The 26,844-nt window shown below is 46.3% G+C and overlaps 1 protein-coding gene across 3 annotated transcripts in view; it reads left to right on the forward strand.

The window, feature by feature from the left end:
* The window catches only part of TRABD2A (TraB domain containing 2A), an 83,671-nt gene extending 60,488 nt beyond the window's left edge, over nt 1-23,183 (forward strand). For 2 of the 3 annotated variants that reach the window (XM_075931318.2, XM_075931315.2), the window contains 4 exons: nt 86-260; nt 13,486-13,576; nt 16,669-16,914; nt 22,685-23,183. In XM_075931318.2, the coding sequence (XP_075787433.2) occupies nt 86-260; nt 13,486-13,576; nt 16,669-16,914; nt 22,685-22,868 (696 nt within the window). In that variant the 3' untranslated portion in view covers nt 22,869-23,183. The remainder of the gene's footprint in view (nt 1-85; nt 261-13,485; nt 13,577-16,668; nt 16,915-22,684) is intronic. The other variant, XM_075931317.2, reaches the window with a different exon arrangement.
* Nucleotides 23,184-26,844: the final 3,661 nt, after the last annotated feature.

The following is a 26,844-nucleotide window of genomic DNA, read 5'->3' on the forward strand; positions in this document are numbered from 1 at the left end:
TGGTGTGTGTGTGTGTGTGTGAGAGAGAGAGAGGGGGTTGTTTGCCATGTTTTCACTCCCACAAAGATTTTTCTTTCTTGCCTAGGTCCCAAACTTCATCAACGCCACCCTGCCGCCCCACGAGCGCATCACTGCCCAGGAGATAGACACCTATTTCCGCCAAGAGCTGATCTACAAGCGCAATGAGAGGATGGGAAGGAGGGTGAAGGACCTGCTGGAGGAATACCCCGACAAGAGTTTCTTCTTCGCATTTGGAGCTGGTACGTGCTAGAGGAGCTCCTGAACTTGATGACTTTCTTCCTGCATTTTGACACACTCTGCTCTCAACCCCCAGACTCTGTGATGAGTCTCCCTGTCAGAACTCAGGGCAGGATCAGACCCTTACAGGCATAACAACCCCTCTTCCCCTAGCTGGTTCTTTAGATGTAGACAATTATTCAAATGAAAGATAAAGGCGAATTCTTTGAAGCGTGCCCTGTAGGTAGGCAGGGTTGTTGACAGTGCATACTTAGTTTCCTGCCTTAGGTCTGAAAAGTTTACTGGATATCTGATTCAAATATCAGTAGAGCCAAGACACTTCCAATGAGATTGGGGCCGCATTGTGCTGTGTGATGTAGCGCATAATGGACAGTCCTTGTCCGGGTAGGCTGAGCCAAATCAAAGTGATTTAAATTAGCAAGCAGGAAATGTTGATTTGAATCACTGATTTTAGTTGTGCTTTGATTGTGTGCTTTTTAGTTATTTTCTAAGGAAGGGTTGCTTTTCATTGGTTGGTAACTATCCACAGACCATGTGTGTGGATTGCGGATGGATGTGCATCAGATTTTATGTCTAGAGCTCTGCAAATCTGCACATATCTGCTGACCGTATTTGTGGATCACCAATCAGATGCAGATTAGGGGTGTAATAGTGTAGTTGATTAACTGATAAGCAAAAATGTATAGGTTAATGCTGTAGACTATACGCATTCTCCTCTTCTCCCTCTCCCCCCGCCCGCCAGTAAAAATTTTAACAGGCTGGCCAGCAGCCTGGCTCAGTTCTAGCTCATGTCAGGTCCAGGACCTACCCCCACTGTGGCCCTTAGTCCTGGCACTGAAGAGTGGACAGGCTATATAGACAAGCCAAGAAAAAGAGGCAGGGGAATCACGAAAAAGGGAAGTGACTTGCGCAAAGTCACACAAGTAGATCTGTGGACTGGCCAAGAACAGAGCCTGGGTCTCTCTCTACCCACTGCCTCCCCGATCCATTTGTCTGTACGCTGTACTAGCCCCTGAAAAGAGAAGCGCAAAGAAAGCAGCATCCTGTGAACCATGAGATTCCTGGGACACATTCATCTGATCCATGGACATTGCTTCAGAGAGGGTAGAAGGTCTCCATAAGGCAAAGGAAATATTTATCTAACAGCATTTGCGTTGGCAGGAAGGAGAAATCCCTCCACATGCAGCAGGTAGCTCTGATTACAGGCTATCTGCTTAGCATAACAAAGACCTCTCGCACTGAGCAGGGAGGTAATGAAAGGTAGCTGATAGGATCTGTTCAGGCATGCATAAAGATTGTACGCATACCATCCTTGGGCACTAATAGGCTGCAGCACACTGCTCTTCAGCCTGGGGAAAAGTTAATCAGACTCAGGTTACGTGATTTAGGTCATTCTGGGTGCTGGGCTGTGGCTGCCTTTGGCCTCACCAAGAGAAACCAGCTGCCAGCATGACTCTCTGAACTCCTGTCATGTCAGAGCCAGGGGCGAGTCCCGGCTGGGTTCCTATGGATGAGCACTGACCAGAGGTAGGAAACAAACCCCAGCCACAGAAGAGATGGGGATTCCACAACCTCCTTAGGCAATTTATTCTAGTGTTTAACCCCCCTGACAGGGTCCATGCGGCCAGCTGGCGTGTGGCCAGCCGGTGTGCTCTACATTCATTTCACACCCTTGCTTGTCATGCAGCCCCTCGCTGTATCGACAAGCCCTCCCCGTGCTGCAGTCCAGCCTTTGCAATAGTCGTGTGCGTTATTGGAGTCCTCTCCTCCATGCTTGTGCGTGAGTGCCCAGAGACAGGCGTGGCACCACACGGAACACAGGCCCTGCACGAACCGCCATGCCCGAGTCAGAGCCAGAACTAGATACAGGCTTGGGAGCGCAGGAAGGGCAGACAGAGAGCGAGGTGACGAAAATGGGGCAAATCCTCCGTTGCTGTAAAGAAATGTGTTTATACCAGTGGAGAATCTGGCCCGCAGTGGAGAGAATGCCACCAGCATCACCTTTCCATTGCAGACCAAAGTATGGTCATGAGGGAGCCTGCATATCTCCTTTGGTTGCTCGCCACCCCCTGTCTGCACTAACCGTCGTGTCCTGTGCAAATTAGGCGGACCTGTCTTGTAATCGCACATTGACTTGCAGTGCAGGCGTGTCTCCCGAGGGCAAAGTTAAATTGGGTGGGGTGCTAGAAGGGGCTGAAGGATTTCAGTTTTCTCCAAATTTCAGTTGTGTTGATGTGTCACCCAGACTTCTCTCGAATACCCCTAAGGGTACTCGTACCACTGGTTGAGAAACACGGTCTTAACATATACTCTCTCCTTGTATTATGACTATACATTGACCTTTTCATTGCATGGGCCTTGATCGGGGGGCCTGGGTGTGGTGTCAAAATGGAGCACACTAGGTCCTTGTCATTGGTTTGCAGAGATTTACAATACTCGGGTGTCAAATTTTTGAAAAGAAAGCGGAACGCTGGTTTTTGGTGCCCTCTGCTGAAAACACTTTCCGCCCCTTTTAACAAAGCTGTAGTTGGGAATGGATGGGGTGCTATAAACCTCCCTTTTTTTATCCGCCTCCCTTAGTATACGTAGTTCTATCAAAACTTCGTCACACCAGGAAAATTGATAGACCAGGCGGTTTTCGGGGGATTCAAATTAGGTTTGATACTTTATTTCATAGCGAAGTTCATGCAAACAGCCAGCCATGTCGTGGGTGTGACTAAAGCAACCAGAAGAGAGGAAGCACAGAGTTAACAAAAGTTTAGCATTAGCTCTTCTCCCTGTACTGTGTCTTAAAGCAGTGTTTCTCAGCCTTTTTTTATAAAATACTCCTTTAAAAAAAAATTATAAGTACCCCCAAGTAGCTACAGTTTTCAGACACACCATTTTTTTTTTTACCATTGCAACACATTTGTTTAAACAACTTAATCGTAGCCAGGTGGGTGATGAAATTTTTGTGTGTAAAAAGGACAAAAATAATAAAGCGCTGTAAAACTCAAAACAAAAATTCTGTTTTCTTCAAATATCGGTTGTGTTGACGTGTCGCCCAGGCTTCTCTTGAGTACCCATAAGGGTACTCGTACCACTGGCTGAGAAACACTGTCTTAACGTATACTCTCTCCTTGTATTATGACTATACATTGACCTTTTCATTGCATGGGCCTTGATCAGGGACCTAGATGTGGTGTCAAAATGGAGAGCCATGGACCTTTGCTCAGATTTATTGATGTGAAAGAATTCTGCACAGGTCAAAATCAGTACAAAAACCCTGGCTATAAACTCCCCATTTCTTATGCTGTGCCGTATGCAGTGTGTTAAGATACAGCAGAGTCCCTGTTCATACCTGCCTTATTTTGTAGATTTCATTGAGAGTTTAGAGAAACACACACTTTCCCTGTCCATTTTAGTGACATCTTTTTCACCCATCTCTCAACTGTAGACACAGCCTTGTTCAAAAGTGACTGATTTTGTTTTAACACGAATGGAAAACCAAACCACCAAACAAAAAAGCTGAACAGATTTTCAGGAAACTTTCCAGAAAGTCTTGCCTCCTGCCAAGATAGAAATTAAAAGGGGAAACCTGTGTTTAGGGAGCTGTTAATGAGCTCCCCATATCAGTCCATGCCATCACTACAGTTGAGAGCTTTCAGTAATAGCTCATGACAGTAAATGCTCACCTTTGTGAGTAAAAGGTCAGCCCTGTTGGGCACAGAAATGTTGACATCACTGAGAGCTTGGATTGACCTACAAGGTTTGACCCTTCGAATTTTGTTAACCCTGGGGCCATGCTGACACTAGGAAATTATTTTGAAATTAGTAAATTTGACTTAATAACTCCCAATTTATCATAATCAAAATAGCGTGTCCACATTACGGAGGCACCTCAAAATGAGTCCGGGGTAGGCTCCCTTAATGTGGACACGCTACCTCAGAGTTGGAGCCCCAGGAAGCACTACTAGGAAGTAATTAGTTTGAATGACCCTGGGGAGTAGTTATTTTGAAATAGTGACACCGGAGCATCCACACGACCGCTATTTTGAAATAACTGTTTCGGAATTAACATTACTCCTGATGAAAAGCAGGAGTAAAGACTTTAAATTCCGCAGCCCGTTATTTCAAAATAACGGGCTTGGTAGTATGGACGCTCCACTTATAAATTTGACCTTTGGGGGGGTTATTTTGAAATAAAGTCCTAGTGTAGATCAAGGCTGGGACAATTCCTTTTTGTCTTCCAGGTGCTTCTGCTCTGTTCCTACTGAAAAGGACAAGGGCGGTATTATTCTGAAGCTATTAACACCAACTTCATGTTGGTAAACTGTTAGTGAGGCTACAAAAAGTAGGTCTATGGTTAAAAAAGTCATGTTACTAGAAAAAAAAATCAACCGATTACTAAAGGAAATAGTGAAGCTGTGCGTTTAGACTGCAGGGTTTTTTTTTTCCAGAAAAACAGCCATTTTTCTGAAAAAGCTTCACTGACATCCACACTGCAATCGCAGTCTTTCGAAAGAAAATCAAAAGAACGCAGGGATTTTACCAACATTGGTAAACCTCATTCTATGAGGAAGAATGCCTTTTCTGAAAGAGCTCTTTCGGAAAAAGGTATGTGTGGACGCAGAAGAGGGAGTTTTTTCGAAAGAAGAGGCCTCCAGGAAAAAGCACAGGTGCCCTGGTGGCCATTCCGTGCATAGTAATCACAGCTTACATGCAAGAGAGCGTCCTGTGAGTGTGGACCTTTTCTTTCGAAAAAGCAGATTGCTTTTTTGATGTGCTTTTGCAGTGTGGATGCTCTCTTTTGGAAGTTTTTTCGGAAGATCTCTTCTGAAAAAGCTTCTTTCGAAAGAAGCCTTCAGACTAGACGTACCCTCAATGTCACTCAGATTTGTATGGCATTAAACCTCCAGGGAATGCTGTTTTCTTTGCCTACATTTTTGTTCTATTTTTGTTTTGACAGACCACCCAGAAAGGGGAATTGGTACGAACAGCCTGATTAGCCAATGTCTGAATTAACTCTTCAGCAAGTCGCTAGCGACTTAACATCTCAGAAACACCAGGTCTTGCTAGCTTTCCTCCTGACGCTCGCAGCTTAGTGACTTAATATGCTCTAAATTAAAATCCGTTCCCAGACAGTTTGCATGTGACCCAGCCCCAGGTGAGCAATGTCCACTGAAAGGAGCAGTCATGATGAAGGAGAAGGGTTGTGGGTTAGTACAGAAGAGGGATTGTCACTGACCAGCTGCGCCAATGGTAAAAGAGGTGCTAGGTTGGAATAGGAAAGGGACTTGGTGGGAAGGAGAGATGACATGCTGCCATTGAAGATTCCCATCCAATGCCACCCACGGACTTCACGTTGGCTTTTAAAATAACTATGAGGCACTCGCCAGAGCTCATCCGTGGGAAAGACTCTATACACCATGGGAATTTTAGATGGTCACCTCTGTGGGGCAGGGACAGTCATGTCCTGTGTATTTATCCAGCATCTATCACAATGGAGCCTCACCATGATTGGCCTCCAGGCATTACTCTAATAGAAATGTTAATTAGTATCAGTTCTTATGCTTAGTTTCATTGTTTTGAAAAAAAAATGCAATTTAGGGCAAGAAGCCCAAGGAATCTAATTAGAAAGGAAAGTCATAGTTACAGCTGGGTATACAACCTACTGGAAAGAGGAGATTGAAGACATGAGTGTGCAGAAATATTAGGGAAAGGAAAAGAATGAATTCAAGGCCAGGTTGCACTTGTTGTACTTACAGGGAGGTGTAAAATCCCCTGAGGAACATACAATATGATTTTCAGTTACTTAGCCTATGTCTACACTACGACCCAGATCCATGCTCTGAGATTGATCCACTGGTGATTGATTTAGAGGGTCTAGTTAAGACTTTCCAAGTTGACTGCAGATTGCTCTTCAGTTGGCCCACTCCCCAGATGAGAAGAGTAAGGGAAGTCAATGGGGAAGACAATGGGAGAGTAATGTGAAACTCCTTGCCGGAGGAGGCTGTGAAGGCTAGGACTATAACAGGGTTTAAAAGAGAATTAGATAAATTCATGGATAAATTCATAAATTCATAGTCCATAAATGGCTATTAGCCAGTAGGGGTAAGGAATGGTGTCCCCAGCCTCTGTTTGTCAGAGGGTGGAGATGGATGACAGGAGAGAGATCGTTTGATCATTACCTGTTTGGTTCACTCCCTCTGGGACACCTGGCATTGGCCACTGTTGGCAGACAGGGTACTGGGCTGGATGGACCTTTGGTCTGACCCAGTATGGCCATCTTTATGTCCTTATGTTCTAACTCCTACATGGTAGACCCTGCGGTAATGTGCCCTAAGGTACTTTGACTCTAGCTACATTAGTCACATAGCTGAAGCTACCTAGTTTAGGTTGACTTTTTGTGGTGGCAAGCTTTTGTAGATGTAGCTTTAGGTAAATTGGAAGCCTGATTCGCTTTGAAGGTCAATTGGCATTAGGAGGCTAGCTTGCTCACACATTTTTGAAATTCCCACCCATGAGCTAAGGAATCAGAATTGGAAGTCCAGGACTAAATAGGGAATGTAACCAAGAGCTGCGTTGTGCAAAAGGTGCTACACTTACACGGCCAACAGATGCCGAGTATAAAGCAATTCAAGAAACACACCTGGGCCTGAAAGAGAAGAAAGACTGGAACAAAACCCAAACTAAAACCAGAAAGTGAGATTATGATAAACCAGACAGAGTCAGTTTTGCCTCTTCCGGTGCACAATGGGCCTGATTCCCCATTTTGCTACCCTGCTTCTGGGATGTGGGGTCATGCTGAGGACCAGGCGTGGAATTAGAAGCTCTGAGTCCCAGAATCTGTGTGAACATGTGTCATGTGAGAGTGGCTGATCCCACTCAATGTCAGTCTGTTTTCTGTCTGTGTACTCAGTAGCTAGTGTAGGGTTGTCATAATGAGAGTCCCCAACAGGGATATGGTCGGTGGAAGCAAGAACCATTCCCAGAGTCCTGGAGGTCATACATAGGGCACTCTGCCTGGAGTCTAGGACAGATACACAGAGTTGAAGTTATGAGTGTGCAAAAATACCCCTTCCAAAGCATGAGTGGAATCTTCAAAACAAAGTAAATTGGAAGAGAGACAGCTGCTCAGAGCAGATCTCAGTGGCAGTCGGCTGTCAGCTCCTTCGTTAGCATTCTCACGTTGGTCGCAGTGGTGGGAGATCCTAAAGAAGGGTAACATAGATGTGTCCCCAAAACCCTCTCTCTGGAAGTCTCCCACCACAGGGCTCCCAGCATCACAGCTCTCTGCAGCGAGAGCAAAACCAGAACACAGGTATTTTTACCACTGTGTTTCCTTGTGCTTCTGGTCTTGCTGTGATGGTGATAAAAACATGACCAGCCAGTTTACACAAATAGCTCCATCACTGTTAGTGAGGTGTGTGTATATATATATATACACACACATACAGGGCTCGACAATCTATATAATCTACTCGCCCGTGGTGAGTAGATAACATCCCGGAAGAGCCGGGTTCGGGCAATCTGCGCATGCGCAGAACGCCAGACAGCGCGACTGGCAAGCGGGGCTCGCTGCGGCTCGGCGAGCCCTGTGTGTATATATATATATATCCTTGGGAGATCTCACTAATATTTTCCTTTGTGCATTAAACTTGGGGCCTGATCATACAATTTTTGGAAAGTCATCTGTCAAGCCTGGATGTATGTAGTTGTCAGGCATTCAGCTTTTAAGATGTGTTTGGAAATAAGCGCCCCATACATTTGCCGAGGGATCTAAATATATTTCCAGTGACGATGGGGTAGAAATGCAGCTTGCTGTGATTTACGACTCTGTTTTGGATGAGGGGCACTGCCTCTATTACATCAATTTTGGAAATCATATGTAACTGCATGCTTTATGTTATACGAGGCCTTAAGCCCAACAATTCCCAGAAAGCGTCATATTCGCAGAAGTGAGGCACAATCCAAGAAAGGCTGCCAAATCTGCCCATTTGAATGTCAGGCCGTGCATTTGGGGTTTTCTTTAACTATTTCAGCAGAACAAGTACATAGAAGATGTGTACTGTAGGAACGTCAATGTATGAAGAACAACGAGAAGTCCTGTGGCACCTTATAGACTAACAGAGTTTTGGAGCATAAGCTTTCGTGGGCAAAGACCCACTTCGTCAGATGCATGTCATGTATGAAGAAGACATTTATTTACTTATTAGGATTGTTAGTACTTTGCAATACATACGAGTCCATGCAATGCCTTGGTACACAGTTAAAATTACCAGTAAGCAGATCTGTCAATTACCCTCCCCCACCACACACACACACACACACCCACACACACACACGGAGCGATCACCATTTCACTTCCTCCCATTCTGCAGGAAAGCCATTTGAGAAAACATGAACCCAGTGGAAGAGATCAGACCAGGCCGTCAGGTTCCCATGCATGAAGCGACCTCCAGGAATACAATGCCGTATTTTGTGCTGTCCCAGTGGTTTCCTTCCTGCATCCTTCCCATGGATGGACCTGGTCTGCCTGGAACTTCTCCTTGTGTTTCTGTTGAGTTGGGGTGGGGCAGGCCTGGCAGTTCAGGGCCCTACCTCGCACATTCATGAAGAAGGTGGTCGGTGTCACAACTGTTGGAAGGAAAGGGCTCTTCATCAGTTTGTGCTGGGGTGATTGATTTGGTGGGAAAGTGAAACTCTATAAAGGGAAGCAAGCGGAGGATAATTTGCTGGTGTCTGTTCCTTTCAGCTGGCCGAAAGACTGAGCCAAGAGAACATAAGAACATAAGAACGGCCATACTGAGACAGACCAAAGGTCCATCTAGCTCAGTGTCCTGTCTGCCGACAGTGGCCAATTACCTGTGGGTATGAGCTAGCCTTCATTCCCACAGGACAGGCTGTATGGAAAGGAGATCTAGGAGGGTCAGGCTTGATCATAGAAGTAAACTTTCTTACTTTGAAAGTAAACAACCAACTTTCAACCAGGGCATATCCGCAGCTACCCTGGAATTTTTCTGGATGGACGTCCTATTATTTTTAAAATGTTCTGATTCGGGAGCATTTTAGGAAAAATTGTTATAGATTCTCCCTCCTTTCCTAGGCATTTCTAAACATGAGAAGACTTGTTTGTCTAAGACATTTATAATGACTTGTTTTAGCAATCCATGAAACCCTGGCCCTTAAAAGCCATTTGAATGCTCCCAGGCATGTCAGAGAAATAAACATCCTGACTTAGGATGTCCCAGTGGTTAGCACCAATTGCATTACTCTGTGGTTGCATCACCATAATCACATGCTACAGCCCTTCTTACCGCAACTCAGAGGGCATCCATCCAAAATGCATTTCCTGAGAAACATTTTTGTTTGCCCATATATATATCCACTGATTTGTTATTGTGGGACAGTTTGTAAGTTATGGGTTCCTGGCTGTCATGCAGGGTTGTGAGGGAAAAGTGCTGAGATATTTGTGCTAAAGAAACACACACACACAATTAAATGGACGTCAAGTTTTAGTTTCTTTTTTTACATGGACTTTAAAAGAAAATTTTTGTCAGGATCTGTTGAATTTTGTTGAAATTCTGACAGCGATATCATTTACAAAATGTGTTACTATCTCTCTCTATTTATATAAAATTTTTTCCTGCTGGGTGATAGGATGACATCATCACGCTCTCAGTGCTCTCTGGCCGCGAAAGTGGCCTGAGAGAGGAGGGTTGGCAAGCGTAGCGAGCACAGGGCGTAGCCCGCTAGTAATAATTAAGAAACACCTACTGGACTACCAGAGAAACCACTCCTATCTGGCATTTCCACTCTCGCTAGGCTCAATTTTTACAAGTGTCAAAATTCACGATGCATTACTTTGGGTGCAAAAGTTCCCCGTGAGATGGATGTTTTTTGACTTAATTATAAAGACCAGAACACCTTTGTGTGTGTTCCAGGCTGCAAACCAGAGAAACTGAAGAATTGCGTCGTCACTTAGGGTGTTACAAAAAATAAAGAAACGGACCCGACCCAAACTCCTTGCCCAATAGACCCACAAAATACAAAACCTTAGAGAGGAAGGGTAGGAAGATTTGAAATTCAGGGGCCATTACTCTGGCTGGTTTGCAAACACATGTGGGTCGGACAGCTTTGTTATTTGAGCATCTTGCCCATCACAGTGCCTGCACTCCACTTCCTTTCAGGCCAGATTAAAGGCTTGGTTGTATTTACTCTCCAGTCAAGAGTATGGCTGAGCTGGTGCACACAACAGCCCCTCAGTTCCCTTTTGAGGCTGAACACAGAAGAATAGAGATTCATGGCTCCCCACCCCCTGCCAGAGTAAATTGACCTCTCAAATGCATCACTTCACCTAGTGGTATGGGGATAATGGAGAGCTGTGTACAGAAAGAAAGGAGGAGGCTTGCTGATGGGACAAGGGCCTAGGGCTTTTCTTTTGGGAGCATTCAAGTGTGTTAGGCCAAAATAGAAAACAGGTGAAAGAGGCTTACTCCCTGTCATGCTTTTGTGGACTCATTCTCTCACACAGCGCAACTGTTTGATCTGAAAGCTTGAGGGAGAGAAACCCATCTCTTGCTGTTTGTCGTTGCTTTCTGTGAGGAGATGGATCTGGTGTGTCTATATAACCATGGCTTCCACTGCACTGGGGGCTTGGACAAGATGTGTTCCCAGAACAAAACCCAAGTATTAACTAATGACAACTTCCCCCAGCTCTTAAATACGGGAGAGGTTCGCTTCCCCAATTATCTTGAGATCCTGTGGCCGGGGCCCGTCTCCTTCTCCCTGTTTCATCCTGTCTATTGCTTCCCGCTTTGGCACGCAGTGTCACACCTGGCGTGAGTTTGTAAGTTCCTTGGGGCACAGGCCTTCTCATTGTGGCGAAGCATGGCTGATGCTTTAGTTTGCGGATGATGCTAAACGGTTTAAAATAGTCAAGACAGAAGCAAACTGTGAAGAACTTCAAAAAGATCTCACCAAACTGAGTGATTGGGCAACAAAATGGCCAATGAAATTTAATGTGGATCAGTGTAAAGTAATGCACATTGGAAAAAATAACCCCAACTATACGTACAGTATGATGGGGGCTAATTTGGCTACGACAATCCAGGAAAGAGACCTTGGAGTTATCGTGGACAGTTCTCTGAAAACTTCCACACGGTGTACAGCGGCAGTCAAAAAGGCAAATAGGATGCTAGGAATTATTAAGAAAGGGATAGAAAATAAGACCCAGAATATCTTACTGCCCCTGTATAAAACTATGGTACACCCACATCTTGAATACTGTGTACAGATGTGGTCTCCTCACCTCAAAAAAGATATTTTGGCCTTGGAAAGGGTTCAGAAAAGGGCAACTAAAATGATTAGGGGTTTGGAACAGGTCTCATATGAAGAGAGGTTACAGCGACTGGGACTTTTCAGTTTAGAAAAGAGGAGACTGAGGGGGGATATGATAGAAGTATATAAAATCAAGAGTGGTGTGGAGAGGGTGAATAAAGAAAAGTTATTTATTAGCTCCCATAATAGAAGAACTAGGGGACACCAAATGAAGTTAATGGGTAGCAGGTTTAAAACTAATAAAAGAAAGTTCTTCTTCACAGAGAGTGTAGTCAACCTGTGGAACTCCTTGCCAGAGGAGGCTGTGAAGGCTAGGACTATAACAGAGTTTAAAGAGAAGCTAGATAATTTCATGGAGGTTAGGTCCATAAAAGGCTATTAGCCAGGGGATAGAAATGGCGTCCCTGGCCTCTGTTTGTCAGAGGCTGGAGAAGGATTGCAGGAGACAAATTGCTTGATCATTGTCTTTGGTCCACCCCCTCTGGGGCACCTGGTGCTGGCCACCTTCGGCAGACAGGTTACTGAGCTAGATGGACCTTTGGTTTGACCCAGTATGGCCGTTCTTATGCCCTTTCGGATGTTGTATAAACAAACAATATAACGGCATCTCCTCTCCATAACATGCCCTGCTGGGTGGTGGTTTCTGCTGGTTGTAAATGTTGTGAACAAACTTGAAGTCACGATCCACACGCTGGTCAGCATTTATAGCAATAGACAGTCATAATTACTTCATTATGATGTCGCTATGATGTCAGTCCACAGGCAAAGAAGCAGACGCATCTGGCTGAAAATGGAGTGGATTTATAAACCTCAAGCAGAATTATGCCAGAGCCAGCTAAATCCTCTCCAATGTTTAGTGGATTTTACAAACGTTCCAGGTCTCCGTCTTTAATTGCTTATTTGAAAGGAAACAAAAGATTGAATTCTCGCTGGGCCAGGACAGTGTCTGACCCAAGTCCAGAGCTATTTTTAATTCACCACAGTTGGATGATTCTTAATCTGATAATGATAACGAAAGGTTAATGAGGATGCTTGACAGCATATTTCGGGCCTTTCCGTTTGTAGAGCACTTTGATTCTGACTGCGGTTACATGCGCTGCAGTAAATGCTGTGGCTCCATACTGACACCCACGTAACTTAATATAGCTGATTCGTTTTGAGGGCCGAGGGCAGTACCTGTCTACATAGGTGCTGGAACGAAGCATGCTCAGAGCCGGCCTTATCATGAGGCGAACTGAGGCAGATGCCTCAGGTGCCAGTCTGGGGGGAGGAGGGGTGCCACTAGGACCCAGAGTATAGAAAATTGTGTCTGCTGCTGGTGCGTATGTGCATATGGGGGCGTCATTTGAGCTCCTTGCCTCAGATTCCAAAATGTTGTGGGCCGGCCCTAAGCGTGCTGGGGGTGCAGCAGCAGGCCTTGGTTTGAAGGGCTTTCCATGCTATACAGGTTACAGTTTGGGATCAGCGGTTCTCGGCAGCCCCGCCACACACACTGTCCAGCACCCTGGCCCATGAACACTTTGGGACTGAGTAGGACAGGACATGAAGGGTCCTTTATCCAGTCGGATCTGCAGGAGACATGCACAGAGGATAGAATCTTTTGTTTACCACAGTGGCCTATTGGTGGTGATTAGCTGCATGGCACTTCAGAATGGCCCAATGAGAACTTTCTGGCAGCAGCCAGATCAGTCGTATGGATGCGTCTCCAGTAATTTGGTGTCTTACACCCTTTTTTGAGACCTCCTAAAAGAGAAATGGAAACCAATTGCCTTGATAGATCTTCTGGCTCCGGAAGTGATGCAGTGGTGGAATGCCGAGCGGCATTTGTCCTGGGGGAAAGGCGGGGCTGGTTACTATTTTCTTGTTTGCTGTGCTCCAAAGAGTCTATTTTTTTCTTAACTGCAGGTCACTTCATGGGCAACAACACAGTGATTGATGTTTTGAGAAGAGAAGGGTATGAGGTAGAACATACTCCGTCTGGACAGCCCATCAACAAGTAATATATGCATGTTTTTATCATTCTCGATATGCCCTTGTCATAGATAAGTTGTAGACGATATGCCCTTGTCATAGATAAGCTGTAGATGTGGAAATGGATAGGCATCATTACGCATAGACTGCTACTTCGCTATTTCCCAGTTCACTTCCTTTGCTCTGTTTATCTTCCGGGAGCTAATTTGGAAACACGGTATGCATGACACTTGCCAGGTTGCTTTTCAACATTGACTTGCATGTATTTTTCCCAGAACTTTTAAAGCCTTCAGTTAGAAGGTGGTTACAAACCGCAAGCTACAGAGTTTTAATTACGTCCCCACTGCAATCTTCAATTACGTCCCCACTGCAATCGCGTTCTTTCGAAAGAAAATCGAAAGAACAGATGGGTGTTTCCAGCATTGGTAATCCTCTCTCTACAAAGAAGCAGCCTTTTTCTGGAAGAGCTCTTTCAGAAAAAGGTGTGTGGACAGGGAAGAAGGGTTCTTCTGAAAGAAGAGGAAAAATCACAGGTGCCCTGGTGGCCACTCCATCCATAGTAATCACAGCTTACATGCAAGAGAGCATCCATTCAGTGTAGATGCTACCTTTCGAAAAAGCAGATCGCTTTTTCGATGTGCTTTGGCAGTGTGGACACTCTGTTTCGCAAGAAGTTTTTTTGGAAGATCTCTTCCAGAAAAGCTTCTTCCAAAAGAAGCCTCAGTCTAGACTTAGTCTGAGTGGGCAAGCTAGGTTCTTGTAGTGTTGCATACAAGTGCAGGGCTGCTGGCTTCTCTGTTTTACAAGCTTTTTTCCCCTGCCCCCATCCCAGCTAGATACATCTTCCCCTTTTGCCTGGGCTTCTGGGACCCTTTTCTCATTCCTCTCCCCTCGTGTGTTTAACCGATCTCTTCTCCCCTTTGGCTCTTTCCCCTTTGTGAACAAGTGCTGTGTTATATCACAATCATATCCCTTGGTCTCACCTGTGTCATCCCCTCCACTCTCTCTAACACCCCTCCAAAAAAATCCCCCCCAAAACCTCAATTGCTATTTGACTTCTCTGTCCTGACCTTTCCAGCCTGACCTCCAGTCTCTCCACTGGCCTTACCAGAATCCCCCAGGACCCAATTTGTGCTAAGTTGAATTCCTGTTTCCAAGCGGTCTGCTGGGCTTCCAGTACCATTGGTCATTCTCTCTTCCACCATTTTATCCATCTGTTTCGGCTTGGACACTGCTAATCCAGCTCTCTTTGCAGAGCACTCTCCTCATCCCGTCGCAGGGCTCCTCCTCCTGCCTTCGCTCCTACCGACGGACGGGTAGCCTTCACGGTTCTCTCCTTGGTCTCCTGTGGTGCTCTCTGCCTAGGTGAACTCCCAAGGGTTCAGTGACCAGAGAATTACTACATCTAGACAATGCTCAGTCCTGCCATGAGCGCAGGGGGTAGGACCGGGTGACCTCTCGAGATCCCTTCTAGTCTACTGATTCTTCGAACATCCCCTCTGTCTAGCTTTGCATTTCCTGCTGTCTCAGCCGTCTCCTCCTGGACTTCCTGCCAAAATCTCCGTCGCCAAATTCCTACAGCTAAGTCTCAGATTTCTCTGTGCTGCTTCCTTTCTCCCTGCTTGGCTTGCCGCCTTGGGCCATCTTCCATTCCTCCCTCGGTCCTGTTCCACATATGGGGGCTCGCTAAATCCCATGCTCTGTCCTTTCCCTTGTATTCTCACTGCTGAAACCTTTGTTCACATCCTGGTCACCTTTCACCGTGACGACTGGAATATTCCCCTTTTTATCGCCTTTCTCCCAAACTACCTCTTCCTTGATTATTGCAATAGCTCCTTTTCTGAGCACCAAAAACCTCTCCTAAAGGGGTCTCTGGGTCTCTTTGTTGTGTGTTTCCACAATACATGGAGATCCAAGGCACTACAGTAATACAAATACAGGGCTGGCCTTACCATGAGGAGAACTGAGGCGGCCACCTCAGGTGCCAGACCCAGAGAATTGAGACCTTTCAAAGTTTGGCCCAAGCGAGGGGTCATCATTTGAGCTCCCCGCCTCAGGAGTGAGAATGTTGTGGGCAGCCCTGTACAAATAGTATTAATGAAGTCCCCTTCTTTTCCTCCTGCATTGAGCATGTCCTCTTCCTCCTTGAAATCTTTCACTGGTGTTGACCAATGTCCCCTCGACTTTTTTTTTCTATATGTGCAGAATAAATTTTGTTATGTGCACCAAGGCATGGGCAGCTGTGCACCACCTATAGGAACACATGCCACTAGCTGCTACTGGCTGTGGACTGCACTCATCCCCATTGTCTCTGAGCAGGAGTGTGTAGTTCCCTGGGGGGCTGGCAAGGCCTCTGTGCTCATCCGTAAGAGCCAGTCATCATCCAACACTGGAATCACTCCTTTTTTCAATGAAAAAGTCCCTGGTCTTTCCAATTGCCTTATCAGCTTCTGCTCCAGAGAGAGAGAGCTCATGCCATTGAAATCCCACTTCATGGGGCCTCGAGATGGTCCCCTGCTTAATTTCATCCAGCCCCTGGCAAATCTGCGGGCTGTGGGATGGACTCCTGGAGCCTTAGCGCTATCTGGAGGGCTGCAGCTGCCAGCGCCGGCCCACCCCACTGAGGGAGCAGCTAGGGTGCCAGGCGATAAGTGGGCTGTCCCTGCAGTCACCCAGGGCCACTCCGCTCCGAAATTCCATGTGCGCCTGCCCCTGCCCACCAGTGCCACCCCCCACAGTGCCCGATGGCTGGGAACCACGGCTCACAGCTGCTGGCCACATCTGGGAGTGGCATAGGGCCAGGGTAAGGGGGCAGGCTGCCTTGGACCCGCTGTGACACCGACCGGGAGGCACCTGAGGTAAGCGGAGCCCAGCCAGTGCCCGCACTCCTCACATCTTCCTGAAGAGACTCTGCGTGTCCAAAGGGGTGACTTGGGAGGGCCAGGGCACAGAGGGCGGGGAAATGATAAGCTTTAAACCAGCAGAACTTCCAGAGGGAAACACTTGCAGAGGTAGGGGGTCAGGAAGCTGCCTAGCATCTCTGGTCCCATGGGGCTGTCCCAAGACCTCTATTCACATGTTCCAAACATTCTTCTTTTCTCCCTCCCCTGCCCCCAGCAGGAAGAATCCAAAAACCTGGTCAACGTTCTCCTCGTCGTCCCCGGCGTACACCCCCTACGCGAGCGCCCAGGAGCTGCCCCGCCCTCCGAAAGAGGAAGAGGAGCTTCTGCCCCACCTGCTGCTGCCCGACAGCGTCGACCTGCTGGAGAAAGCGGACAGGAAATACAAGAAGAAGAAGAGGAAGCAGCAGAAGAAGCAACGGTTCCGGCAGTTTAACGACCTCTGGGTTCGCATTGAAGAAAGGTACCAGCCGGTGGGGCTGACGAGGTGGGGCACGCTGCCACAGTAAGCCTGGCGGTGTATCGAGGCTGATCAACATGGCCCAGGGGCTGGGTTTTAAACGCTGCTCGCTTCCTCTGGGGCAAAGCTGCAGGGCAGAATGCTGCCTCTTCTCTGCTGCACTTCTTACTTGTGCCTTGAGATGTAATCAGCGGTAAAAAGACTCGAGGCGCCCGACCACGAGGCACGTAAAATCCCGTTTAATCAGTTCAGCGGTTAAACCGGTCAAACAGTATGTTAAACGGGGGTGGGGCCAGGCTGAAACGCTCCCCTGCCAGGCTGGGCCCTCCATGGGCAAGGGCTGCTCCAGCCAGGCTCAAGTGCCCCTCACTCATGATACGGCGTGGTGGGTCGGCTGGGCTGGAGTAGCCCCCTACCCGTATCAGGGGGCTGCTCCAGCCCAGCTGGGCCCACGGGTTAACCATTAACATCCCTACCTAACACCCCATTAGCAGGGCAATTGGTTCTGTCTGCCTAATTGGTTCAGGATGGAAAATAAAGTGGCTGAGGGTGGGGGGAACTAAAGTAGTTTTCCCAGGCAAGAAAGCGGATTCTCCTAGGACAGATACGACGGCACAAACTGTAGCAGCCTTTGAACTGTGTGTCGTTCCTCACGCACCTTCACTGCTCCGCTGTTGTAGTGTCACCTTGCTCCTTCCCAACTGACAAGCTGCAGGCCTGGCTCTCTGTCCCCTTGTGCCAACGTTTACCCTCCTTACACGTGCTCCTGCAAGTCGGGAGCGCCTCATCCCCACTGCGTGTCATTTCGATGACTACCCCCAGGGCAGTACAGTGGAGACTTGGCCCCTACGAATTTTAAACACGTTCCTCCAATCAATTCAGGGGGACTCCCTGAATAAGTATTTCTCCTCAGCCTGAAGGTAGAGAACACTTCAGAGCACCTGCACCGCTTTGATATGCTACACGAATAGATGATTGCTTTTCCATCCCTCTGAACGACGTATTCCTGGGACAGGTGCAAGGGAAAGAGGCCAGGCTGTTCTTGTTTGAGTTTAAATGCAGAGACAGTCATTATAGGATTTATTACATCTGGCTGCACAGGTTGCTATAACGTTAGTTTACTGCGCTTCATAAAGTTGATGGGGGTGATAGGTGGTGGCGGCGGGTTTTATTGCTGGAGCTGGTGGCGGCTTGATGTCCGGCAGACCGTTCTACCAGCTAACCGAGAGCCTTTCCCAGTTTAGGCCCTGTTCCTTAATACGCCCACCCATGTTTAACTTTCTGCGTGAGATTGTTCCCATTGAAGTCAATGGGACTACAGATTGAACCGCTCTGGTCCTGCACTCTCGGGACCTGACTGGTGCCAAACTAGAGAATTTTCCAGACCATGGGAGATCAGTATAGTTTAGCAGCATTACCAACACTGCCACTGCTCACTGGGCTCTTAGAAGACATTTAGGGTAAATTAGAGATAAAGAACAACACCGAACACTGAGAGCCAGGACTGGGGGCTGTAAATAGACTTATGGGACTGCGGGAAACTAGGCCACACCCATGATAAGCGGGCATCCGGCTAGCTAAAATCATTCTGGATGACGGACGTTTCTGGACCAGAGAGTTCTGGACTAGAGAGGTTCAACCTGTACTTGTGCACGAAAGCCTACTCGTATGTGTTTGCAGGATGAGAGTCTAAGCATGGGGTCGTTTTTGCAGCACGGGGTAGGCAAGATGGGACGAAGTGTCAGCTGAGCATAAACAGGGTTAAGGACTGTTGCTCTGGTGTCCACTTTGGGAATGCTCTAGTCAGACCCTCAGGGAACACCAAGCTGATGAAGTGCTATCAGCAACCTCCAATATACATGCCTTTTGGACCTTGGAAGTGGCAGAGGCCAATTCTGTCTCTCTCTTGCTCCCTTACAGTTTACTTTCCACCCATAAAATGCATCACTTGAACGGAAACAAGGTCTGATTTTAATACAGGTGGAACCTCTCTAGTCTGGCATTCTCTGGTCCAGAAACATCCATTGTCTGGCATGATTTGAGTTAGCCAGATGGACACTTATCGTGGGTGTGGCCAAGTTTCCCACGGTCCCATAAAGTTTGTTTACAGCCACCAGTCCTGGCTCTCAGTGTTCTGTGCTGTTATTTAGCTCTAATTTAGCCCTAAATGTCTTCTAAGAGTCCAGTAAGGAGTGGGAGTGTTGGTAACGCTGCTAGACAATATTGACCTTCTGTGGTCTGGAAAATTCTCTTGTTCAGAACTGGTTAGGTCCAGAGGGTGCCAGACTAGAGAGGTTCAACCTGTAGTGACCCTGAAATCAAAGGGAATAAATGACAGGAGGATAAAACTCCCAAATAACTTCTGTAGTAGAGGGGGAAGGGACTAACACAGTGATGTTTATTTCTTCTTGGTTGCCTGTCACATGCCTTCTTGAGAGGCAGAACGATTAGGAAGTCACTGTACATGCAGCATAACAGATGTGGTTGTCACTAAACTGCCCATCAGTGCACTTCAGGTTAGATGCTTTCTAGACCAGTAATACTTAATCATGATCAATCAAGTTGTTAAACAATAATAGAATACCATGCATTTAAATATTCGTGGTTGTTGTCTACATTTTTAAATATATTGATTTCATTTGCAACACAGAATATGAAAAGTGTAGTGCTCACTTTATTTTTATTGCAAATATTTGCTCTGCAAAAAACAAAAGCAATGGTCTTTTTCAATTCACCTCAAATAAGTGTTGTAGTGCAAACTCTTTATCATGAAAATTGAACTTACAAATGTAGAATTATGTACAAAACTAGAACAGTATAAAATGGTAGAGCCTACAAGTCCACTCAGTTCTATTTCTTCTTCAGCCAATTGCTCAGACAAATAAATTTGGTTATGTGTACAGGAGATAATGCTGCCCGCTTCCTGAAAGTGAGAACAAGTATTTGTGTGGCACTGTCGTGGCTGGCATCCAATGATATTTAAGTGTAAGGTGTGTTGAAGAGTCATGTGTCCTTTCATGCTTCAGCCACCATTCCAGAGGATATGCGTCCATGCTGATGGTGGTTTCTGACTGATAAAGGTCCAGAGCAGTGCAATCCAACGCATGTTCATTTTCATCATCTGGGTCAGATGCCACCAGCCAAAGGTTGATTTTCTTTTCTGGTGGTTCAGATTCTGTAGTTTTCACATTTGTGTGTAGCTCTTTTAAAACTTCTGAAAGGTTTTGAAAGGCACTTAGGAATCTTAAATAGTCGAGTGCTATAGCTCTCTTTACAAATCTCACATTGGCACCTTCTTTGCATTTTGTCAAATCTGCTGTGAAAATGTTCTTAAAATGAACAACATGTGCTGGGTCATCGCCCAGGACTGCTATCACATGAAATATATGGCAGAATTCTGTTAAAACAAAGCAGGAGACATGTAATTCTCCCTCAAGGAGTTCAATCACAAATTTAATTACCACGTTATTTTTTGAATGAGCATTATCAGCATGGAAGCATGCCTTCTGGAATGGTAGCCAAAGCATGAAGAGATATATGAATGTTTAGCAAATCTGCATGTAAATACCTTCCAATACTGGGTACAAAAGTGCCATGCAAATGTCTATTCTCACTTTCAAGTGTCATTGCCCCCTTTTTATTTACAATGTTACATCTACAGGAGATAACTAAACCAAGCATTTCCCAGCAATTGGCTGAACAAGAAATAAGACTGAGCAGACTTGTAGGCTCCAAAGTTTTACATTGTTTTGGTTTGGAGTGTAGTTATGTAACAAAGTCATATATTTGTAAATTGCACTTTCACGATAAAGAGATGCACTGCAGAACTTGAGCTGAATTTTTTTGGTTTATTGTTTTTAGAGTGTAAATATTTGCAATCCAAAATAATAATATAAAGTGAGCTCTGTACACCCGGCATTTGAAAAATGTAGAAAAACATCCAAAATATTTAATAAATTTCCATTGGTATTCTGTTGTTTTAACAGCACAGTTAAAACTACAGTGATTCATGATTAATTTTTTTAATTGCAATTTTTTTAGTTAATTGGGTGAGTAAACTCCTTTTAATCAACAGTCATAATTCTTTCCATTGCGGGATCTCTGCACTGTGTTTGAGTGTGTAGCAAATCGATACTAACTTTATGTCTTAGATATGTTATCTCTGAGCAAGGGACATTTCCTAAAATCGTTGCCTTGTTTGAAAAAGCAAAAGAGCAAACCAACACACCTCTCTTTGAAGGCTTCTGTTGTGTGAACTACGCCACCTACTGGTGCTGATGAATTTCAGTCATTAACATGAGCCTTTCAGACATAAATACTCAGCCCATATCGGAAGTCACAGCCCTTATTTCCGTCTCTGTCAGTGGATAAATCTACTAGGTGTGTTATGCTTTGGTCTGGGTCCTTCGTAACGTAACTCCTATGAGCATGTAAACAAGCAGGGCCTCCCTCGACTGATTTCATACAGTCTTGTAGTGGACTTGGCTGAATTGCTCTGTTCTGTGCTCCTGTGTGCCTCCGCTGTCAGCCTTCTTGCTTTGTTGCACTGCCAGCTGGCATCTGTCCAGATACTGCGGGAGCCTCCTGCGGGGGCTTTTGGATATGGAATGGTAAGTGTTTTCAAAAAGGAGACTAATTGCCTTCAAATTCCCCAAGCATTTTTGCTTAATGTACTTGGCCAGTGTCAAGTAGGAGTAGTGAGCACTGGTGCCAGTGAAAGGAATATGCGTGTACATAGAACATGTGCAGAGGAAATCCAGGTTCGCAATGTGTCTGAGGGAAGAGAAGCCAAAATCACATTGAGTTAAACCCCTCCACTGGCCAAGTTTTTCTGTATCCCAGCTCTGTTTCTCCTCCCAGTTGTCTCATTTTAATATACACCTTAAACTGAGGTGGATCTATCTATGTCACTTATGCTGTGAAAAATTCACAGCCACGAGGGGCAGAGTTAAGGTGACTTAAATCCTGATGTTGTGCTTGCTAGGATTTTGCCAGAATGTATCTTTTAGTTTCCACCTAACAATGTTGGGCCAGGGGATTTGAAGTGTGTCGGCCTGTAGCCTCAGGATCAAATCGGGCTCCAACCTGTTCTTCAGAGAGAGCAGTGCCCACAGTTCACATCCTTGTCTGGGATGGGCATTTCACGTGGACTTTTGCTTCTCGCCCTCGGAAGCATTTCTAAGCCTGGCTTTTCTGCACTCCCACTGCCCCATGGATGGCCCATGGGCTTTCTCTATCTGCCACTGGTGCTCTTTTATATGGAGCATCGTGTGGATGGAGGATTGGTTCATGCTAACGTGCATGTGCAAGCTGAGGAGAAGCCAGCTGAGGTTCAGGCTTAGCTGCTGAACCCACCTTATAAACGCGTGTGGCCAGGAGTGGCCCGAGGCCGGCTACAGCAGCTGGCGCCCCAGGTGGAAGGCGCGATCGGCGCCCCCGCCTGCATGGCCACCAATGGCCGTGACGTCATCAACGGGCGCCCGGGTGCCCCGTGATGTCATCATCGGGTGCCCAGGCTGGCGACGCCCTAGGCAACTGCCTAGTCTGCCTAGGCTCACGGGCCGCCCATGTGTGTGGCGAGGGAGCTGCTTGGCCAAGCCTTCTCTGCTGCAAAGCTCACAACTTCATTCAGGAACTCACAAGGTCTGCGGACAACTCCACACTTTGGGGCCCCCCTGCAGGCCCGTGTGTGCCCACTTGACTCCTGCTTCGTGATGATCGCTGCCCCTTGGGACTAATTGCTGACCAAGCTTCTTCTCTGTTTGCCTTGCAGTACCACTGACCCCCCACCCCGGATCCGCATCATTAACGGCTACATTACAGTGGAACCTCAGCCACGGGGACACGGGCGATCCAGTCACCTCCAAACGGAAACCAGCAGGGCTCAACCACCTGTCCACTTTCTGTTCACCTTGCTCTTGACGCTGGCTGTACAGACATTAGCAATGCTTCAGTGAAACGGTCGGTGAAGCTGCAAGGTCTTTGGCTAAAAAAACTTGCAGGAGGAAAAAATAGAAGACCAGAATCTTCCTGTTCTTCAGAATATCTTTAGACTCCTCCTTTTCCTGGCTGAGGCCCACTAACATTATTAACTGACTTGACACGCCCAATCCAGGAGAAGAGATTTTTAATGAAAGCCATTATTTATTCTTCGCTTGCGGAAGAATTATTTGAAGGTATCCCATAATGCTCTTGGGAGATGTACAATGTCGCTGTAACATAGCTGTGGTTTAGCAGTAGGAACCCAACTAAATATATTTTTTTGGCCTTTCTTGCCTTGCCTGGTGCAATAAGTTTTAAATGCTACTAGCTCGTTGGTTACCCTGGCCAGAAGAGAATGTTTTGGTCACATCCGTGCCACTGAGAGAAAGAGGTTGGTATTTGATGTCTGCCTTGTATCGGCTGCTTTGATGACTTGCCATTTGGCGCCGTAAATGATACATTTCAGTTCAGGACAAAAAGGAACAAAAGCACGTAAGTGGGTTGGGAGGTTTAAGTCCCATTGAAAGTTGCTTTTGACAGTGTTACTCGTGAACAAGGTGGGCTTTCTCTGAACGGAACAGCACTGCACACAGAACATGTGCAGAGGAAATCCAGGTTCACAATGTGTCCGAGGGAAGAGAAGCCACATTGAGTTAAACCCCTTCACTAGCCAAGTTTTTCTGTATCCCAGCTCTGTTTCTCCTCCCATTTGTCTCATTTTAATATACACCTTAAACTGCGGTGGATCTATCTATGTCACTTAGGCTGTGAAAAATTCACACCCATGAGGGACAGAGTTAAGGGGACTTAAATCCTGATGTAGACACTGCAAGGTTGACAGCCTGTCAAAAGTCCCTTTCCTGTCACTGTAGTAAGTATCTAGGCTATGGAGCTACAAAGGTGTAGCTGCAGCTTTGCTACTGTAGCTCCTGGCGTGTAGTCATAGCCTAGAGTGCCCAGAAATATGAACTTTTAGAATGTGTCTGGGAGCTCAGGTAAACACGTGACAATGGTGGCACAGACTGTGGCTTGTGCTCACCATCGAGGTGCAAGCCCATCTGAGATATGTGGTACATACATGGGCAGTTGACCCGCGGATGACTCCCCAAGCCGACACCCTCCAGCATTGTGTAGATGTACCAATCAGCTGAAGTGGTGTGAAGCACAGGTCCAAAGGACTCCTGATGCCTCAGAACGCACCCCGCCCTGCCCCCCGCCCAGCTGTGAGACAGGGCATTTCGCAAGCTGGTTGAGGCTGTGAGCTGAACTCCCTAAACTGGCCATTTTCTTTTAACTAAATCCTCAGCTTCCCCCTTCTTCCCCTTGTCTGGTGTGACCTGTACACAGTTGGCAGTGCACAAAACAGCCAGAGCTGGCTTTTCTCCCTGCTGCTCATGGCTCCTAACCCTCTGCCCCGCTCCAGAGCTGTCTCCCAGCCATGCTCACAGGAGTGAAAAGGCCTCAGACATTTCCCCTCTGTTGGGTCACTCACCGGGGAAGCTGAGGTTTGAGCCTCCACTGTGAAGCAGCTTATCATTGCTAATGGTCCATGGCCTGTCAGGCCTCAGCATGGCTGAAGCAATAAAAACTGTTGGGGCTACATTGCTCCTTTGTTCATGTAATACGTGCTTTGGGCTCCACGCCTGATTCCACCCAAGGGCAGGATACGGGCCATCCTGGTTTATTTCACCACATGAATTGTTCCTCTTTGTACTGCCTGAGAGACAATCTCACTGGAAAATAATTGTTTTCGTTCAGTGAGTGTGAAGGCTGGTGTGCGCACCGGGTGTGGATGAGATCATTGGGTCCAGCTGTGCTGTGTCGCTTTTGTTCCCAGGTGCCAGGGCTAGCAATGTTCAGCTGTGGCGTAAGTTCAAACAGCCTTAGGGGCCGCCCAGCAGCCAGCTGTGCTCAGACTAGGCCGTGTGGCAATTTTGTTGGCCGTTGGGGATTGCGTCCCCTGGGCGACACTTCAGGAAGATTGTAGCATCACCGGCAGTCACAGTAGTATTCCCATTCCTTAATAGGAAGCAGATTTAAAACAAACAAAGGAAATACTACTTCGTGCAATGCACTGTGAATCTGTGGAACTCCTTGCCAGAGGATGTCGTGAAGGCCAGGATTTTAACAGGGTTCAAAAAAGAGCTAGATACATTCATGGAGGATAGGCCCATCAATGGCTATTTGCCCAGATAGGTAGGAATGGTGTAACTAGCCTCTGTCAGAAGCTGGGAATAGGCAACAGGGATGGGATCACTCAATGATTATCTGATCTGTTCATTCCTCTGGAGCACCTGACATTGGCCACTGTCGGCAGACAAGATACTGGGCTGGATGGACCTTTGGACTGAGCCATTATAGCCATTCTTATGTTCTGATGTTCTTATACACAACTAACAGATGAGAGGCGAGCCCACAGGACTGCTCTCCATCTCTGTGCAAAACCACCAGCATAGCTTTGGTGGTCTTGGCTCGTTGTCCTGAGGTTTGGTCTGCACTGGGGTGGGAGATCTTCTAGATTCTGGAGTCTCATCTAAGGCCTCCCTTGCCATCTTAGCTGGAATCCCTAGGCTGCTATCTGCAGAGCAGGTTTGTATTTGGTACACCTTTCTTCCTTGCAGATTTGCTGACTAGATGAATCTGCATTTGGAGTTAATTCTCCCCTCTCCCTTTAATTTCATTGTATCTTTGTACAGCGTCCTAAACATTCTGTATGAAATCTGGTCTCTTTTAAATTGCCCCGACCTCATTGGGGCCAGGATTTTACCCTTTGTCGGAGAGCCTGGTACTTTCCAAGTCATAAATGAAAGAAATAGAAATGGAAGTTCATTCATTGGTGAATTTGCTGGTTTGGCAATATAATTCTGTGTGAATGAGACTACGGCCTCATGGAAGCAGGGGCCCGTCTCTTTGTTTTATTCTGGTGAGTGGCACGTACTTAAAAAATGACACCCAGGGTCAATGTGCAGTTTTCATCCCAGCATTACAATGCCCAGTATGTTTGTGATGCTTGAATAATGAAAAATGACACAATCATGAATATGATCATTTTTAAAAAAAATAACATTTGTACAAAAGCCTGGAAAAATGCAACCCGTCACTTCCCTCCCCTTTTTAAAATCCTTTTTCATAAAATCCTCTACTGCCCTGAATGGCCTGTGTATACCTGGCAGTTTTCACATCCTTATGGAGCGGGCATACATTCCTGGACATCATTTATCTTGAACCTGGTGCATCTTCCAGACAGTCATTTTTTGTTCTTCCTTGGCGTTTTTTGCTGCTGCTTGTGGCTTTTCAATCATTGCCTCTTACTTTGTTTTCTCGTTTATTTCCAGTGTTAACTATTGGGACCTCTTCTGGAGCTTGATGGGAGGCATTACACACACAGCCCAATGTCATTCTTACCCCTTAATGTTATACTCTTGTCTCACACTGCTTCTCTTTAAGTGACAAATACCCACAGAGTAACAAGGGGTGGGGTGGGGAAATCATTGCTAGTTTATTTTCAGCTTCCATCAGAGCACAATCCTCAAGATAAAATTGCTGAAAGGAGCAAAAAGTTGCCCATTCTTCAACCTGGTCCTTAAAAGTTTGTGTGCAAAACCATGCCAATGTTCATGCTAAGAATATGAGCCAAAGTAATGCATGCAGCTGTCTGCCTACCTCTCTATTCCTCAACGCCCTTCTATGATCTCACTTGTTTTGAGTCTCTTGAAGGAGCAGCAGCACAAAAGAACAAATAGAAACAAAGCATTATAAAAGTGGTTTCTCAAGGCTTTTTGAAAGTTTATTAAGCGTTCATTGTTACCATTAATAATGCAAAATTAGACTTCAGAAGATCAGAAAAAAAGAGTGCCAGGCTCACAGAAAGCGAAAGATAAATAGAAATGAAGAAACATAAGCTTTTGTTTCCTCTATTCTTTGTGCTCCGCTTGATAGAACTTGTTCCTT

Source organism: Pelodiscus sinensis, chromosome 6 (genome assembly GCF_052426305.1).
Source record: "Pelodiscus sinensis isolate ZL-2025 chromosome 6, ASM5242630v1, whole genome shotgun sequence".
In the NCBI taxonomy this organism is placed as follows: domain Eukaryota; kingdom Metazoa; phylum Chordata; order Testudines; family Trionychidae; genus Pelodiscus; species Pelodiscus sinensis.